At 38.5% G+C, this 20027-nt stretch overlaps 1 protein-coding gene across 1 annotated transcript in view; it reads right to left on the reverse strand.

The window, feature by feature from the left end:
* Positions 1-3552: 3552 nt before the first annotated feature.
* The window catches only part of prox1a (prospero homeobox 1a), a 35284-nt gene continuing 18809 nt past the window's right edge, over positions 3553-20027 (reverse strand). Inside the window, exon 5 of the mRNA XM_079854402.1 lies at positions 3553-7749. Within this exon, the coding sequence (XP_079710528.1) occupies positions 7564-7749 (186 nt within the window). The 3' untranslated portion in view covers positions 3553-7563. The remainder of the gene's footprint in view (positions 7750-20027) is intronic.

Here is a 20027-nt window from a genome sequence, read left to right on the forward strand (position 1 = left end):
AAATTTACTAATGATAATCTTTCCTTAAAAATACATTTTTAAACTTTGAAAATAATGATTTGTAACGATATCCCTCATGTCACGATTCGATACATATCACGATACTGAACTCACGATACGATATTATTGCGATACTCCAAGACATATGATAAAAGGGTATTTTTTTTTTATACTGTTGATTAAAATGCTAAATTTGATATTACATTGTGGTGTAAATGAATAGGCTTGGACTTGGTGTTGGTAACCCAATGCACAGGATAATGGTGACACTAGAATAAAAATATTCATGATTCTGAAGATGAAAATACAGAATTATTTTAGACGAATATGCTTGCACTCTGTCACTGACTAGATTTATTTCAAATAATGTAGGCCACTTTTTACACAAATATTCCCCCATTGCATTATTATACATTATATTCAACATTATATATAGTAGTTTAATGTTGTACTGACACTAAAACTCTGAAAACTTGAATTCCTTCTCACACAGTAATTTTTAACTTTACACAATACATATTGATGCATTTTATGTATTGCGATATATTGTGACACCCCTAGTTCAAGGTGTGAGGAAAATGTCATTATTTTTCACTTGATGGTTACACCGCATGACATTTCTATTGATTTTTTTAAAGAAAAATGATATAAAAGTTTTTTGAAACCATATGAACCCAACATGAATACAAAGCGTACATTTTTGAGAACTTGATACATATATCTGAAACTAAAGTTTTAAAAATAACTTTTTACTTGGTGACACTCTTGTTTGTCCTTGACCCATAAAATTTGCACAAGAGTTAGAGAGAAAAACTGCCAACCAATGGCATTTTGGCATACCTTTTTATGTGGTTTTGTTTCATATCATCTCATTTCTATGGTTCGTTTTGATATGAGAACACAAATTGAACAGAGAGATTGCTGTTTTGCTCAACATGTAGCAAATATGAGACACAGCGAATAGAAACCATCGGCCTGACGTCTACTTTTGACTTTGCAGAAACGAACCATCATGTTTTCTGGAACCCTCTCCGGTAACATCTGCCGGCGAATGGGTTTGAAGTTGTAGAAGACACTCTGCAGATTCCTCGGCATGGCGAGGTGACAGACCGAACTGTCCTCAGAGGGACCTTTCACTTACCCATTTACCCAGAACACACTTCTGCTCCACGCTCCTGATTCTCCCCTTGGTTGCCATTCGGCCTGCAGTGCCATTTCCAGTAATAGGGCTTCAAGCGTGATCAACTCCAAGCCTCCTCATCGGAGGGGCAAATGGACAAAACTTGTTTTGGCAAAAGGTGTTCATTCTCTCATCGGGGCACATTTCGCCTTGTTTTCCCTTCCTCCGCCTCACTCCTTTCCCTCTGTGACCCGGTGTGCGGCAGTGCTCTGCACTTGGCTACTCGTGGCGGGCCAGTTGGTACTTAAGCAAGGCAGTATCAGCCTACCAGCAGCCCTCCTAACAGCCCCCCAGCTGGGAGAGAGCCGAGCCCTCGTAAAAGTAGCAGAAAGATGTATTAAAAGTAGTAAATATACACATCCAGCCCAGTGAGCTGTGAAAGTTGTGAATTGGTTTTTAAAGCTTTGTTAAGACCAGAAAGCACAGATGTTAAAAACAGGTTCAGATGTAGCGACAGATGGTATTTGATTATGAAGCAGACTGTTCGTGTAATGCAAGGATGCTGCTTCAGCCCAACTGCAAGGAGCCTGTCGGCTCTGAGCTGAGGCGGGAAGCCCCAGAGGTTCGTCCTCCGTAAAAAAAAGAAGGAAGAAACGAGCCTGGCGCGTTTGACCGCGTCTGTCCATGTCGTTTGGATCCAGCCATGAGCTCTGGATCCAAACCGATGCAGCTGCATCTGAAGTTGCATGTAATGCCAGAAGGAGTGATGAGGTCATTGTCTTCTTGATAAAGGGAAGGTCACACACGCCTGTTAGTGTTAGCTCTACATAACCAAAACAAAATGCCCCGATCTGACAGAGGTCAGCCGGTGCGCTGCTTACACAAGCTTTAGTGTTACATTTTGAACTGGGAGAAGAAAAAAAAAAAAACAAGTTTTATTTTTTCCAATCTGAAAAAAAAAAAAAAAAAATGTTGCCAGATAATTAACCGTTATTCATGAGGAAAAACCTCACACGCTTATTGCAACGTTGCTACAAAAGCCATCAAAATTCATTCTGCCTTACGGACAGGCCTGTGAGAACGTCGAACAAAACCTTTATCCCCCTCTGCTTTAATAACAACCAATTAATAACAGCGATCTTTCCTTTCTCTTTTCTGAGAGAGCATCACGGTAGCGACATTATTCTCGTGTTATCTCTTTAGGGAGGGGAGAGAAGAGGGGATGGTGGTAAAATTTTCAACAATGAATGGGCCAACACAAACACAGCTGTTTTATTGTTGTGCTGTTAAGATGTGCTTTTCAAAGGCGCGATGATGAAATCAAACAGAAGGGGAGCGGTGAGCGGCTCTGCTCGTCATTATGGCGCGGAGGGTGGGAAGGGGGGGTGATCTGACCCCACCTCCTGTTCAGCGGAGCCGCTGGAGCGGTCCAGGCCCACTAAAGTGCCTCTTTGTATCAGACTATAAATTACAGCAGCGGCCGCCCCGCTTCCTTCCACAACGCCGCACGAGCCACAATTGCGCGAGCGCTGCTCTTTTCTCCCCACGTGCACCTTTTCCACCCTCTTTCTTTGCAATTAAGATTGGATGTTGATGTGAATATTTGAAGCATTTTATTATTATTATTATTATTATTATTATTATTATTTATCTCCGCTTCAGATTGTTCATATTAATCCAGATGAAATGACATCATTTTAGTGTTTTGTCAAAGACAACATAATCGAGAAACAACTACAATGATATCTGATGAAGTGCATCTCCAGTGATTCTGTTCAGCCTGAATCAAAGAATGACAGGCTTGATTAGGAATTTGATTTACATAAGGGGAAAGGCCTATAAACATTTATACAGTTAGCTGAAATGAGTAACCTGTGTTTATTACAAATTAAGCTCAGTTGACACCATTTGGGGCTTTATGCTGGATTCTCTCAAAAAAAGTTGTTTTCTCTGTGAGACGCTTAGTGAATAGGGCCAATTTTTGGAGGATTTAAAATCAGAAATGTGAATCCTGCAAATTTATAAAATACCTTACATTATTTCTTTTTGTTAAAATCTTAAAGTGTTATGCCATGTAAAATTTTATATAACATTTCACGGAAAAGGTTAGCGTCCCCCCTCCCCCTCCATATAAAAACATAACACTCATACCGTTTATGCCTATTTAAAAGTATATTAACATTTACTGATTGGCCTCATTCACGTGCATTGTAAGTGTTTCACTGAAACTTAGATTTTTGCTTTTTATAAAAGAAAATTATGAGTTTAATCAACTTGTTCTGTAAGTTGAACCGAATAACTTGGATTGACCCTGAAATATTATCTTCTAATATAATATCTTCTGGCATCACAGGCAACTCCAAATCTCCTTGGTTTTTCTCTGATTACCATGCTGATTTAAATGATGACAAATGGCAAAAGGAAACACCTGATCTAGGACTTAGTTTTTATTTTGCACAAGCTTGCATATATACTGCACATACATTCAGTTCCGAGGAGATGGAAGGCACACGAGGCACTTTGACTACTGTATTGTGTAGGTGGTAAAAAGCAAAGGTAAAAGTCTGTTTAAGTGATTAGAAATAAAAACTTCAAAACACACATTTTTTTTCCCAAACAAGATAGAAGAAAAGTTGTTTTGTACATCTTTTTTTTTTTTCTTTCCTTTTGGTTTTTTTTTTCCCCATCAAGCGTCTCTTATGACTACAGTGTCTGAAATTACAATGGCTACCTTGACATATGTGTCTCTTTATGTCTCTACAGAGTTAAGGAGCTTAGGAGGGCATTTATATGGTCTCTTTCTACCAAATAATATTACAATACATCCCCAGAAATACCAAAATTACACCATCACCAAATAAATTATGATAAATTAAACCAATAAATTATGAAAGTTCTGTATGACAAATTGACAACAAAATCCACAATGCTATCCCGTTAACAATGTATGTGTATCCTTCAAAACGTATTAAAGAAAATTGTAACAGTTTCAGCTGGAATTACCATACTAGAATCGAAGAGTCCTTTCATACAAAAAAAGAAAAAGAAAAAGAAGCCTAATAATGCTATTTACATCATATTGCTAAATCATAGAAAGGCAGTGTTTTCTCATTTTCGGTTTGTATTTACATAGCCAGTGAAATCATGTTTAAAACCCTTCAGGGAGCACACACCTCATAAATACAGCATCAGATCTACAAAGAGTCAAGAGTCTTGTACAACACATTGCATTCAGTACAAATAATTGTTCCCCTCCCAGAAATATAGTCATATACAAAGTTTCTTTCTTCCTTTTCTCTTCTGTAATGTCTTTCTTTGTAATAAAAAACAGTCCCAAACTGAGTTTGGCAATTGATTTGTACATATCACCACATGACAGATTTTTTTTTCCATTGCATGAAAAAAAAAAAAAAAAAGTTTCTTATGTCAAATGTAAATGAGCAATAGTGTAGTAATAGTGTACTTCATACCCAAACTTTGAATCAAGGTTATTCAGATAGGTTTTCTTCTTCTTCTATAGAGTGTCCTTAATGGAGTGCGAAATGTACACGGCTACATTTAGGATTTTCGACACAAAGCAACACAGCAAATGACCCTGTGTAACCACGCAAACAGATCCATCTCATTTCAATACCAAATGAATGCAGACCGAGCGAGAACACCTTTGACGGGCAACCCTGAAGAGGTGGTGAGATGAAGGGGAGAAAAATAGTCGACCGAGAGCCACTCGAAACATTTAAAACATCATAACACTTCTAGAAGTATAATAGCAAGAAGAAGAAAAAAAGACTTGAGATGTTGAACGTAACCTCACTCTGGTTTGTCTTGAAGATGCAGTACAGTGATAAATACAAATAAAAGTTCAAAAAGAGAAACAATAGATAAAAGAAAATAAACAGAAGTCATTATGGGAACTAAAACTAACGTACTATCATGCGTGTATATCACACACTCCCTGCAAACACGCACATGCCCAAGTAAGCACGCACACACACCTATGCACACGTATTGCCTCTGTGCTACGTTAAATGGCTCAAAGTACATCAGATTCATGGGGAACTATAAGCGTCACACTTGTTCTTCATCAAATGGGCTGTAAAAGTTGGACTTTGCATGTAGTTCATTACCTAGAACCAATTAGTGTGAGGGCATTTTCTTTCAAAAGAAGGAGAATATAACCCTCAATTTCAATTTGTGCTATAATATTGTTTTTCCAGGTCTATCTATGTTTTTATGTCTCTTTATAGGATTTACAAGTCAAATCGTATAATTTCTGTGACATTTTATGGTATTTTCTTTTATTAAAAAACAAAAATAATTTGCTGGTGTAATTAACATTAGGCACAGGCAATTATCAGATTCATTAAATGCGTAAAATACACGATACCTGTTTGTATAGATGATTATGAGCAGATGAATTTGACTAAGCACCAGTTTATGCGCAAATTAAAATATTGCAATGACACAACCTTCACTTTTAGGGTTGAAAATGTTGCAAAGCATCACCTTTAAATGAATCAATAGTGATAACAGAATTCCTTACGACTTGAAAGAATCGTTTATTTATCACAATGCATGTAAAGGAGAACGTACGTCAGCACAGCCTTGCAAGAGACTTGAGAAGAGAACAGGGCCAAACTTTGTTTTTGGGTTTGTTTTTCCTCTTCTTTACAATGCATAGTGAATAGCTTGGCGTTTTGTGCGTTGTCCGGGGGCTGTGGATGATGCCAGCCCTGGCGACAGAATGACAGCACCTCATGCTCTTTTGTGCCCATTAATCTAGAAGTCAGCAGGTTTTTTAAGGCATTGTGCTGACAATAATTGCCGGCCTGCGTTTCAATTCATCAGCTGGATTTGCCCAATGCAAACGGCACAGGCTTCCAGAGCAGATCACATGTCCAGCCCTTGCCCTCTACTGCAGACTCTTATTTATGAACTAGGAAGGGATGCACAAAGAGTCTGAAGGCCCTCTTGTCTTTTGTCAACACGGATTTGAGAAGAAACTGTGCTTTTTTTTCTCTAGGGTAGGCTAATTTTTGTAATTAGTTACATTTACGTGGATCTCTTAGCAGGCTAAGCTACTAAAATGCAACTCAAAGAAATTCATATGATTCATATAGAAATGTACAATTGAACTCAAACAAACAATGTCTCTCTTTAACATGGTTTCACTACTGATAAACTGTACACTGCCACAGCATAATCAGATGATTGTGAATATTAAGCAAATCTGTACAATTCTAACAAATAAACTATGTACAATCCAGTACGTACAAAGAAAAAAAAACTTTTGCTAATGCTCAAATAATTATTCTCAGCCAAAATGTCTACTGTGTAAACCAAACTTGAGATAATCTACCAAATTTACAGTCCAATTAAAGAGGTGTTCCCAGCTAGCAGGTGGAGAAAATGAACAATAACAACCATTCTCTTGTCTTGATGCCGTGCGGCACGTGTTTGTGTTTGTGAATTAGCGTCTATGTTTGAGAGTAATGTGTGTGTGTGTGTGTTTATGCGAGCAGTTGTGACAGTGTGCTTTTTATGAGCAAGAATGGTTTCTCAGTGGGAAGGCGTCCATTTTTTTTTGTGCCGAACTGGCTTGCCCCAGTATGAAATGGCCATGTTGCTTAGTTACAGGAGAGGCTGCTCTGTCAAGGAAAAAAAAAAACCTACGAGTAGGCCTCCCTCCCTAGAGCCAGTGCTATCAATGTGGACACAAAACACAAGAATATTGGACCCTAGCCAACATGGAAGAATGGCTAAACCAAAAAAAAAACAAACAAAAAAAAAACCTTAATGCTGTTCCTTTCAAGAATAACATCAAATATATATATATAAATTTATATTATATATATATGAATTTCCCACATAGAAAATGTATACCCCTCTTTATTATTATTATTTTTTGTCCAAAGAATAATTTATTTTCTGTAGCATTGCCATGAGAAACAAGAATACCACATGTCAATTTTTTGTCTTTCTTTTCCTTTCTTTTTTTTTGTAGCAAGCATGAATAACATTAATGGTAATAATTATATTAATCATAAATAATAATTACATCTATACAAGCTACAAATGCAAGTCTTATTCAGCAATAGTAAAACCATCACACATTGCAAACATCCTGGGATAAAACAAAGCCCTCAACAAAAAAAATGACCAATAAAAGAGAGAAATTCAGGGTGTCAGTTCCATTTGTTAACCATTGTGTGGTAAACATAGTAATGCCCATTTTAAAGGCAAGGAAAAGGGGGTAAGGATTGAATACAGTCAAAACAATCAAGAATTTTATAGACTTTCCCAAAAAGATGCACAAAAAAAAAAAAAAAATTAACAGCTAAGTCATTCAAAAGTAGCCGGGACTCAAAAATAGGAATGCTACCTCTTACTTTGTAAAGATTTCTCGAAAAGAAGGGATGATACTTGGTAAGCAATTCAAATCACTACTCATGCAGAAGCTCCTGCAGACAATTGGGAGATTTGAAAATCTCTGGGACCTCACTGTCCAGCTTGCAGATGACCTTGTATATGGCCTTCTTCCAGGAAGGATCAACATCTTTGCCTGCCACAATGGCATTGAAAAACTCCCGTAACGTGATCTGTGCCACTTCCAGGAATCGCTCCGGAACCTGCTGATACACAAGGAGACAATGACATTAATAAACATATTATGTTTCAATCCCAAGTCTCTGATTAAGAAAAGAGGATAAAGGGAAAAAGGAAAAAGAAAATAAGATTTTTGCACTGAGGCTCAAGTGGGACCTTCCAAGAGCCGAAAGACCCTCCTGGCAGAAACTGTGTATAGGGGAGCGTTGGTCTGCCAAGTCTGAGGGGACATAGAGAACAGCCCCAAAACACCATCACTACACTGATTCCTCTTTGTTTCAGTTGCTGAAACACATTTGGTGACTTGAATACCCGTGTTGGAGTGGAACTTAACTGTTTTTAGTCTTTCAAATCTTTTATATCACTTTTTTTTTTTGTTTTTTTTTGTCTAACTGTAACATTGGGGGGACGTGAAAGTACTTAAATGCTTTTGAATGGTTAGTCAAAAAAGCAGCAAGAATTTAATTGAAACAATTTAAACCATTGCATAACACCTTACAGTCAATGTTTTGAAGGTGGCAGAATTTGTGAGGTTGTAACCAAGAGGAACTCATTGGGTTAAACATTACCTGAGCTGTTCCTCTTTTAGAGTCTACTTCCTAGAGCGAGCGAAACATAATTTGTTGACTTCCCTTTATTTGACACAAGATTGTTAGCGATGTCTCATAAAATGTCTTTTTGTCTCAATATGCTTCCACTTCTAGAAGGGGAAGAAGAAGATTCTGCCACTGATAGCAGCCCATAAAATACTACATTCAGCTTTGCTTCTTATCGGGTTCCAGAGAAACTTGATTCTGTAACAATCACGTAGCTTATTGGTGCTCTTGGACAGGGTCTGGATCTCTAACGGCAGTGTTTTCACAAGCAAAGTAATCAGCTAGTGTGTAGGACACTACTTAGGAGTTTGCTCTGTACAACCAGAACACATCCACTCTGGCGTGAGGCTGTTGTTCGTGAGAGAGGGCCAAGACCGGGGGCATACTGTAGACTGGCCCTGTGATCTCTTTAGCACCAGTGACAGTTCCTCTCCGCTAACATTATAGAGATGATTAGCCAGGCAAAGAACTAAGCCACCTCCCCTACAGCTAGACAAGACACTTCCCAGACACGGTGCTTACTGACACACACACACACACAAACACCCACACACTCAAACACAGATGGGGAAGCAGGCACGAGGACACAGAAACAGACACAAAGGTTGCATACGAGAAACAAAAACATAATGCTGTCGTATTAAATGTGTTACAATAGGCCACAGAGAAAACACTAGCCTTTGATGGCCACAGCTGGGAAAGTTCACCGAAAAATCTAAATTCTGTCATCATTTATTCACCTTCATGTCATTGCAAAACTTTTTCTTCTTTGGAACTCAAAATAAGCTGTTTTGAAAAATGTCCATAATAGTCATTGTATCATAGTAAGTGTCATAAGAAGCCAGTGGGATCTAATGTTGTATTGGACCCCGTTGACTTTCATTAGATGGACAAAAACAGATTCTTCAAACATTCTTTTTCATATTCCACTTTTCTGTTGAAGTATCCATTTCAGATACAAAGAGTCAGATCAGTTTATACTCTAACCATCCTAAGTTTATGGCACCATCTAATATTCATCTTCCCCTGCAAGGTTAAAGTCCTATAGTTGGTTTTTATCAATGCAGCCCTCTCCCGTGGATCGGGATCAGCGCTTAGTTTGGTGTCAGTACTATCAATCAGACCCTGACTGCTTCTCAAAGGCCCTGCCAGGTGAGCAGTTGTCAGGACAAAGAATCTCATCCATGCGACCCACACCATCCCCAGCTCCATTTTTTCCATTAAGTGTGTTAAATATACTGTCATCAAAGGCATACCCTTGTCTGGAAGGCCTTGACCAGTGTGGAAGATGTTTCACTCTGCCGCCACAATCATAAGTGCTTGACTTTTGGTTGTGATGCAGTATTAAATTATAGCATGGCTATAAATACTGAACTTATAATGGCAGTTAAACTAGATGGTATGATTCAATGATGTTGATGGCTTGATCGGGTTTATATGCTGTAACGTACAACATTCTACCTCCCTTTTATGATGTGCAGGGAGTAAATAGCTAAAAGTAGTGAAGTTGCTAACTGAATAGTGTAGCATAATAGCATAGCTTTTCCAGTAACAAGTTAGTAGCATTGTAGGGTGACAAAATGTGCTCTCTAGTGAGTTAATTCATCTGAAGGATTTATTTTAATGAACAAGTTAAAAAAAATCATTCATTAGTTCATTTCAATCATCACTCAGTGAACCAAGCTGGTTCATTCTGGCAGTTCATTTTAATGAACTAGTTAAAATGATTCATTGATTAATTTGAATGATCGTAGAGCTGTCTCTTTCAAATAGCGTTGCGATGGTTCATTTGGATGACTCATTTTAAAGAACTGATTCAGAACCTAATTTGAATCTTCTCTTTGTTTAATGGCACTCCATGGCATCTGAATAAATATTTAGTTTAATAGTGATTATTGGCACTATGTTTAAGTTAAGTTGTTGTTTAGTTTTATTTTAGTTCAGATTTATGTGTAATTATATACAATTTTATTGTATTTAATAATAAATAATGTATAATTTATTAAATATTTGATCAATAAATGATATAATTTAGCTATATCGCTCCCTTATATAGCTTTAATGGAGCTACTTTTTGTTACCAACTATACTTTTTTCATGGGCGGCTTGACTGTGGTTGAACTACTTTGAAACTGTTACTTGTAACTTGTACTACTACAAGTTATTTAAAGTTACTTGTAATTTGAAGTATCATCGCAACACTGCTGTGCTCAAACTCTGTCCGTCTCAAACGGGTGACATTTTTGTACAGTGCCGTACAGTAATTTCTCCCCTCCTCCACACTTTCTCCTGGGGCAAGATCATAGGAAGGGAGGGGGAAGAGAAGAGGAGATAAAAAAAAAATCCTGCCCAAGTGCTTTTGGCCAGAGCTCTGTCTCCTTCTACTTCTCCCTCCCTGAGGGGCACAGCCTTCAGGGGTCATTTGTTTGATTATGCTGACTGTCCCCAGCCTCGGCAGTACACAATAAAGGCCTGACATAGCAGCCTGCTTGCCTTCTGTGTCCTGCAGATACTCATCACGAGTGTCAGGACATACCAAGGTTAGTGGTCACTGGGACGGCGCTCATAGGCGAAGGGCTTGCCAAACGCACTTGGCTGATGAATGAATGTCACATGGAATGGAGGGGGTGAGAAAGAAAAAGAGAAGAGAGGTGGTGGTGGGGGGGGGGGATTACAAAGGTTATAGATATCCAACCTCCCCAACACCCCAACTCGCAACATACCCTCTCCCCTATTTTTTCACGCCTTTATAAGTCTTCCACCCCCTCAGACAATGGCCAGCAGCCTTCTGGATAAACAGAATAATTGCACACAGGAAGAAGAAAAAAAGTGATAGAGGTGCCTTTCTCAAATTGGTGTGGTCTCAGAAGGGAGTCTGTCTCTTTTGGATGCTCCCAAAGTCCCTTAAAGGCAAGTCAGTCTGGTCGGTGGCCATCTTGGTAATGCCTTAGGCTAGCTATTCTCTATGTAGACAATACATATAAGTACATCTCCTTTCTACTTGAATGAAGAATGACCATATTTTCCCAAATTGTCAAGATTGATTTCAAGACAATATTTCGATTCAACAATAAAATGACAATATATTAGAGTTTTCAACAAGTAGTGGTGTAGCTTGAGTAAACATGCTCAGCTAGAATATCTCTCTCAAATTGTGTTGGGAAGTCTGAATCATTTTAGTGAGTTGGTTTATTTGGATGATTGATTTTAATGAACTAGATCAAAAATGATTCACTTCAATCATTTTCATGAAGTTACATTTATTTTTAAAGGGATCGTTCACCCAAAAATGAAAATGTTGATGTTGTCATCATTTGCTCACCCTCATGTTGTTCCAAACCTGTATGAGTTTCTTTCTTCTGTTGATCACAAAAGAAGATATTTTAAAGAATGCTGGTAACCAGACAGTTGACAGTAGCCATTGACTTTCATAGAATTTTTTTTCCTACTATGGAAGTTCATAGCAACCATCAACCGTTTGATTACCAGCATTCTTTAAAATATCTTCTTTTGTGTTCAACAGAAGAAAGAAACTCATACAGGTTTGGAACAACTTGAGGGTTAAGTGATGACAACATTTTTGGGTGAACTATCCCTTTAATGTTCATGGAAGTCCTAGAGTAAAAAAAAACATTGATTGGCTCTTTTAATTGAAAATCAGGGCTTCCATTGGTCCCCTTTAAAATGTCTTATAGGGCACTGTATGATTCAGGTGAGCACCTGTTTAGAGCTAATGTGAAGGATATTATAGCTAATAGATTTGTCTTTATCCTATTTGTTGCAGAGATATGTTCACATCAAAACTGATTCCTTTGCGTAGCCACTGACGCTAACATAGGGTAAAGCCCAGGAGTGCTGCATTGCTAAGAATATTCCTGTGAGGAATTTCTCTAACTCATTTTTTTTTTACCATAAAAGGGCAGTAAAATGCTGACTAGGGAAGAAGACAATGTCAAGGAGAAAAGGGTATTGGTATTTTGGATCCTCTTGACTGCTTGCCTTGGAAAGAGAGAGAGGGGACAGAGGAAAAAGAGAAGAGAGAGAGGGAGAGAGAGAGAGAGAGAAAGAGAGGGAGAGAGAGAGAGAGAGAGAGAAAGAGAGAGAGAGAGAGAGAGAGAGAGAGAGAGAGAGAGAGAGAGAGAGAGTTATTCTTGTCACAAACCCTTTTGTCTGCATCTGCTGACTGCTTGCCCATAGCCAGCAGCATGCTTTAACTGTTTTGTCACCTCCTCGCCTCACACGGATCAGCTGTTGTTCTTTTGTTACGGCTATTGTGTAGGCTAAGCCTCTAAGGCCGCTCTGCTGTGCGGTAAACACAGCTGAATCGCACGGCAGACAATTCCACATCAATATTTCATATGCCCTCTTTAGGACTCCTGATTCAGACAAGTTGAGAGGAAAAATACGGCAGGCACGGTTTAAATGGCTCACAGAGCCCTCGGAGAAAATTAATACTAATAAAGAAAAGACTACGTGTGCCGGTGGCCGCCGTGTTTTGTTGCACGCTGTCACGCTGTGTTTCACTTCTTGGCTGTAGATGATGTGAAAAAGCGTGAAAGCGTAAGTGATTACTCAATTACTTCCAGCAGTTCCAAGATCCGATTTTCTTTGCTATTCATGGTAATACATCATATTAATAAACTAATATACCTGAAACAACACTAACAGGGATATTTCAGGTTCAGGGTTCAAGTTAAGTTGACAGCATTTGTGGTCACAAAAAATAGTGTTGACTTGTCCTTTGTTAATGGAAGTAAATGGGGCCAATTCATAATCATTAAAATACTCTCTGTTTCAATATATGGCCACAAAATGTGTTAAAATGATTTTAGTGTAAAAAAAACATCAGAAACCTTTTCTTTTTATGACAACGCAATGTCATAAACCCTAAAATTACACAAGTGACAAATACAAAAGTTTTAACAAAAGTGTTGTTTTTAATTAATAGCTTCATATGTCTGCTTTTAAATCCTCTAAAAATGGTCACATTCACTTCCATTGTAAGTGCCTCATCGTGACCTTGATTTTTGCTTATTTTTAAGAGGGACAAGTCCAAATTATTTTCTGTGATGATCAACATTACGCCACAAATTCTGCCAGTTAAGTTTAATCCGTGTTGAAAAATCACTTTTAACTGATTTGTTTTATTTAGTATCATTACAAATAAGACTAGCTGGCCACCGGTTCCTGCCCCCCAGCTTGATCAGTTTTCTGGCAGCACTGCATCCTCAGCGCTGCTGTTGCCAAGGATGAGAGGACACAGAGACCGTCTTATGAAAAGAGGGATATTATATCGCCCCTCCACTGAGAAACATAAGACAAGAGGTGAAAGAGGGGGGAGACATGTGGAGCAGTCATGATCAGCAGCCCCGGTACTTCAACCAGCATTCATTCACCCCACTGCGTGTGCACTTGGGCCCTCTATACAAACTGCCCCCGAATCTACTCTGTTTGTTGGGTAAATATTGATTGAGGAGAGACTTACCTCCTGATAACTGCCATACAAATCAAGGACTTGCGTGGGGAGGGGAAGGGAAGGAGGGCTGAGCGAATGCTTGTGTGTGTGGGAAATGTCATGGACGAGTACCGCAGATGAAGACACGGTCTGTGAAACGTTTGTATCTCAAAAGGCCACAGGGTGGGGAACTGAAAACCCAGACCCACTCTCTGTCCCTGCTAAGAGTTTCTTCTTCGGAGGAAAGTCCTGGTTTTCTCACCAGAGTTAATCATTAAAGGGGAAGAGTCTACTTTCCATTTCATTGCGGCTCCTGTTTGATATTGCCTTTGTTTGGAGCTGTTGTATCTTACGGCTTATATTTGCTCAGGCCAACCTGTCCAGTCAAAGGTGATAAATTCACCTGCTGGCCAGTAAGATTTCTCAGAGATTGTCGAGGAGAAAAAAAGTATCTCACAAATCTAAAGCATTTCACAGTTTCAGTGATGATGATGCAACATTGTTATGATTGAAATGAAGTCGATATATCTTTCGATATGGCACAAATAATAATAATTTAATAATTTAGTTGTTTTTTTTCGAAATCATGAACCTATATTGTAAGGAAACTGTGAAATGCTTTACCATTATCACCATTTCCCCATCTCGATCTTTAATGTGAGAAGCGAACACTTCCCTTTTACTACTGGTAAGGATCCTCAAAGTTCTTTATTCTGTTGTTTGATATATATATTTTAGGGCACGTATTCCAGTAGAAAGAAATTAAGAACAACAAAATAAAGACCTTTTAAACTATTGCAGGAGGTTGAGTTTTTTTTCCAGGAGATAATGGATTGACAGAGCGCAAACAAGTCTCAAGGCCAGGGGGCTGAAAGCATAAGAGTCCACCCCTCTCACCTCCCACCCACTCCCTCTCAGTTTCTCTCTATCACTGCTTGTCCTGGAGCTAGACTTAACTTCAAAAGAACAACATCCCGTTGAACAAGAAACGTTAAACTGAACGCTGGACATTCGGCTCCAGCTAATCAATAGCACATAGAAAGCAAAACCTTGCAGTTTGATAAACTCTTGGCTGGAGTGTCAATCAGGCAAACAGATTGCATGTTTCCCTCTCTGATAAAGATTCTTTCAAAACCCACTGTGATGCAACTGAGCTCCACAAACTGTCCAGGCAACCTTGAAGCACACCTAGGTTCTCACTGAAAATGCTGGACAAACATGCGCATATTGCTGCTGATTCTGCATTGGCCTTGATGAAAACTATTTTTCATACTTAAGAAAACTTTGAGCAAGCACCATATGCCCATTTCTCAAGGCACGCTGGCACATAGTGAGTGTGTGTGTGTGAGTGGATATATTTGCGCTCACCTTTAAATAAGGTCATTCGCTGTTTTTTTTTTTTTTTTTTCCACAGAAGATGAAACAAGCATTATAAAAGGAATTGTTCAGCCAGAAAAAGAAGGAAAAAAAACAACATTTTTACATGCTTTTTTCTTGATGGAACAAAATAATTGATTTTTTTTTAAAGAATAAGCTTATAAGAAAAGTAATGTGAACTTTGGGGACAGAACTTTACAATGTAAGGTTGATTCAGTGCACAAAAACTGAATTATTTGTTCACAAATCACACTGGTCTGGTTCTCCAACTGACCGATTCAAAGATTATCGTTACAGTTGTCACATTAATTTGTCAGATGGCTTTTGAAGACTAGAAATATAGTGCATACTTGAATACATTGCATTTCATTGAAAAAGAAGGACCAGTATATTACGGAAAATGTATTGTTTTGTGTTTCATGGAAGAAAGAAAGTCATTAAGGTTTGGAACGAGGCTGAGTAATAATGAGTTTTCATTTTTGGTTGAACTATTCATTTAATGAAGAATGTTTATTATGCTTAATCGGATTTGTCCTTTCACCCTTCAATATCACTGCATTTACTAAAGCAAACAATGCCACAATGACATGTGCACTTCAAAATTCAGGGGCAGTAGGTCTCTGACCTAGAGGAGGGTCTGGGTTCAAACCTGCTTGGGCTAAAGGTTATGAAGTCATTTGTCTCAAATTGCAGTTGAACCCCATGAAAGAAGAGAGTGTTTGAGGGAGGGAAAGAGAGAAAGAGGGACATCTGGAGGAGAAGGGGGGGGAGACGGAGGACAGAATGGCCTAAGGACTGGAGCAGGCAGGAGGAGGAGAAAGGCAGCTTGGAGTTGGGTCTTTCTTGTCTGGCTGAAGAAAGGATCTGGCACCGAGACTAATGAAGAGAAGAGGGAGGGAGACATAGACGGGGCGGTCGGGTGGGAGATGTGCCAGGGTTTGGAGAAAGCCGTGCACGAGTGCTACAGATGTGTTTGAACCCCCTGGAGCAAAATAATGACATAATCACCAGTGGTGTCACTGAGCAGACTGCACACAAGGTGACATGAGAGAACATGGAAGGAGTCTGGGTGAAAAAAAGGAGGCCCGCCTGCTCCGACGAAGAACTTTCCATCAAAAACTATTTGTAGAAAGCTATAAAGATTGGCACTGACACTGGCAGGTGTTTCTCCGTTTGTGCCACTTCAGGAACTTATCTTTAGGAGGAAGGAGTTCCAGCAAGCTTGCAGGCCCTACTTAAAAAACTACTTAACGCCCTGTTTATGTTCTGTCACAGGTCCCTTCATGACAACAGAATTCCAGCCCATGGCAGCCAGCACTTAACGCTGAGAGGCAATTAAAGGAAGTGTATATTCAGTGCCACAATGTCACACTTTAGGGCAGGAAGCATGTGATGCTTGCTGGTGGGGCACGGTCAAGTTCATCCTGTGTTCTTAGTCCTAAAATACCCATTTAAATGGTATTTTCATATACATTTTCATTTTCTTGTTTTCCAGTAAAGACGATTCCTGAACATCCTTAAAATGAAATGTTACAAAATTGTATAAGACTTGTTTTCAGAGAATTGAATTCTAAAACTTATTTTGCTGACATTTATTTTTGATGATTATTTTCATACTATGGCCAATAACCAATAAATAAATATCAAAATATTGTTTCTTTGTCTAAATAAATTCAAAATAAAAAACTAATCTCAATCGTTATAAATGCTACAGGTGAATTTAGACATCAACATTATAATGTACAGAATGAAAAAAAAAAAAAAAAGATATTCTGAAATTTGCCAAAGATTACATTTAACAGTGTAATTAAATTTGGTTTCTAAAGATTAACTTTAAGTGGGCGTTAGATGGCGGCTAAGGTAATAGAAATGTAAAAATACTGGTAATTAAATTTTAATTATACATCCAGTATTGACCAAACCGTATTGTATCAATATATTGTTACAATTATCTAAATACTATTGATGTTTAGCATAAAACAAGAAAAAAATTAAGTAAATTTTAAGTGAATTCATTTTGTTTTAAAGCTATTTTAATATTTTTACTGGAAAACAAGACAAAAATACTGATTAAAACGTATTTTTGTTGTGTACAAGATGTTATTGAGTAGTCAATTATATGCAGTCATTAAGTTCTAAAGTAGTTAAATAAAACACTCATTAAATTTATAGCGTGAGGGAAGGAATTTAGCTTGAGCGGTATGTAATACATCTATGATTTATTCTGTGTGTGTGTGTGTAGTAGTAGTAGTTTTCTTTGGCTGGTGCTGAAGACTGCAGGGCTTGGTCCCTCTGCGCAACTTAGTGACCATTAATAAGTCATTTTGTCTGAAAAAAAAAAAAAAACATTGCCTGAAAGCATCACACACTCTTATCTAATTTCTGTCTCTGTTTCTCTGAGTAATATACAATATAGAGTGCCTACAGCAGTTTGGCTTTAAGTCCCTCTAAACCGCCATCACCAGACAGTTAGGCTGAAAAAACTCTTTGTGTTTGGTAAGTGAAGCAGTCTAAAATAGGTGTGCTTTCGTTGCACCTTCCATTATGAATTAGTAAATTACATCTCCTTGTTGATGTTGCTATTTGTGCTATTAACAAACAAAAGATAAGTCTTTAATGCAGATTTGATGGCAGCGATTACAATGTCCCTTGGTAAGTACAGTCAAGGCCATTGGATGTAATGTGCTGTACTGTTGCGTTCTCCAGGTCACCTCCACTAATGATTAACCAACATGCTGAGGAATTTCAGTTCCCACAAGAGTTGCATGAGAAGAAATCACACAGACCCTGCGAGTGATCTCATCTATAAAAGACATGGGAATGGATATTCCCTTTAAATGGCAGGTAAAAGAAAAGAAATATTTTAGTTAAACCTGACTACTATTAAATTCACTATCTGCCAATCTAATTTTAAAATATTGCCTAAAGTGCATTCAATAAAGACATAAAGAGTGCGAGGCTTATTCTATCAGTGGCTGCAATGGGAACAGAACCCAAGTGTCGTCCTATAACTAGATTACTGGAGCTTCTCTGACGTGAAGCATGGTAATAACTAAGCTAATATGATGGGAGTTTGTTTTCATAGAGCTCTATTACGTTCGGCTGGGGATGGTACTGTGTGAAGGGGAGCCGCGAAGCGTGACATTTATAGCAAAGCGGTAGTGAAAAAAGAGGAAATGCATTATAGTCTCCTATCCATCAGCTCTCCAGTGATGAATTGATTCAGCACCGAGTATAAGAGGCTGTTAGCGGCATACTGCTAAACCAATTGTTCTTGATATTAAAGCATAGAAGTATTTTTATATCCTATTTGTATTATATAGGGCTACTCTATATTTGTAATTGTTCTCATTTTCTGTTTTATTTTTTGTCAAAATAAATACACCTAGACAAATCTAGACTTAGATTCTACTGCTACATTGCAGGGGCGTTTTTCTTCCTGTAAAATAAGTGTTGTAATTGTAAGTGTCAGTCCATCAGACAGTATGATCTAATTAGAGAGAGGAAGATGATTGTGACCAAGAGCCCTTGAAGACAATAGTCTGCATCATCTGACCACAGTGACTCTTTATATCACATGACGTGCTAAGGGTTCACCACAGAACACTTATTGTGAGGGGTGCCATCCCAGCTGCATGTGCGCTTGCCATACAATGGGGCACCAAGTCTGACTTTGTCTTTGGTTTCATTTGAGCGGATATTGTATATACTTTTGCTGCGTATTAGATGCGGGTTAAAATTCACAACAACAAATTCGGTTTTGATATTGAGACTGTTCTGAATATTAAGAGATAAATGTTAAACTCATAACTGAAGCATTTTTTTTTATTTAATTTAAACATTAAATAACATTATATGTGTTTAACGGAAGCCAGCTAGTCAAGAGAGCTGTGCAGGTAAAACCTCACTCCCCTGATCTCAAGAGGCGCTCTAGCGACTGACGCTAGAGACTGCGGTCTTTAGCCTCCTTGTCAGAGCACAGAGGGTAGAGCCTGTAGAGAATTATTTTTTTAATGCTACACGTTTTTGTTTTTCCCCAGGAAGAAAATGAGATGTATAGGGGTTACAACTAAGATTAAGCTGAATCCTCCCTAATGTATCCTTTTAACATCCACACTATCTCGTAGCACCGTCCGTAGCTTTGAGTGGCGTTATAATGGAAGCGTGAGGTGAGCTGGCAGACCACACCGCAGGTCAGTGTGAGGTCAGAGAGGAAGAAGTGAAACCAGAGCCTGATCCTAAGATGTGCTAGTGTAGCGTGGCACAAGCTAGCAGCTCAAAGATAAACAACAGTAAACTAGCCCTCTGTGGGGGAGCTGTGTGTGGACTTGGGAGGCCAGGACCTCCTGGCAGTCACGATGGCAGCTCTCTACGCTCTTATTGATAACCTTCTTTTCTCATGAGGCAGGGGAGATAATACACTCCTGGAACAAGGGTAAAGGGAGATGAATGTTAGACAATAGACGGTCGCAGTAAAGGGACCATCCGCACAGTCTTTGAACTTTTCCCTGTCTCCAAAGGACAATTAATAATGAAGGCCTTTGGGGTAGGTCACACCAGACATGGACAAGAGGAGACGAGAGAAGAAACAAAAGGGAAGAGAAACCTGGAGAAGAGGGGGACGTGTTGGATGTTGGATAATTGATCTTTTTCAAGGGGGAGTGTTGCTGGTTAGAGCATCTTAAATTGCATCATTTACATTATGTGTTTGTCTTATTGTCTTATATCACCATTTACATTATATTTGTCTTATTGTCTTATATCTTATATATATTTGAATTCTTATTTAAGTATTTATATAATATTCCACCTTAATATGAAATAATAAGTAAGCTTTATAATTATGCTGATTTCCCTTAAAAGTATAAACACT

This window comes from Squalius cephalus (assembly GCF_949319135.1).
Source record: "Squalius cephalus genome assembly, chromosome: 20".
Classification (NCBI taxonomy): Eukaryota; Metazoa; Chordata; class Actinopteri; order Cypriniformes; family Leuciscidae; genus Squalius; species Squalius cephalus.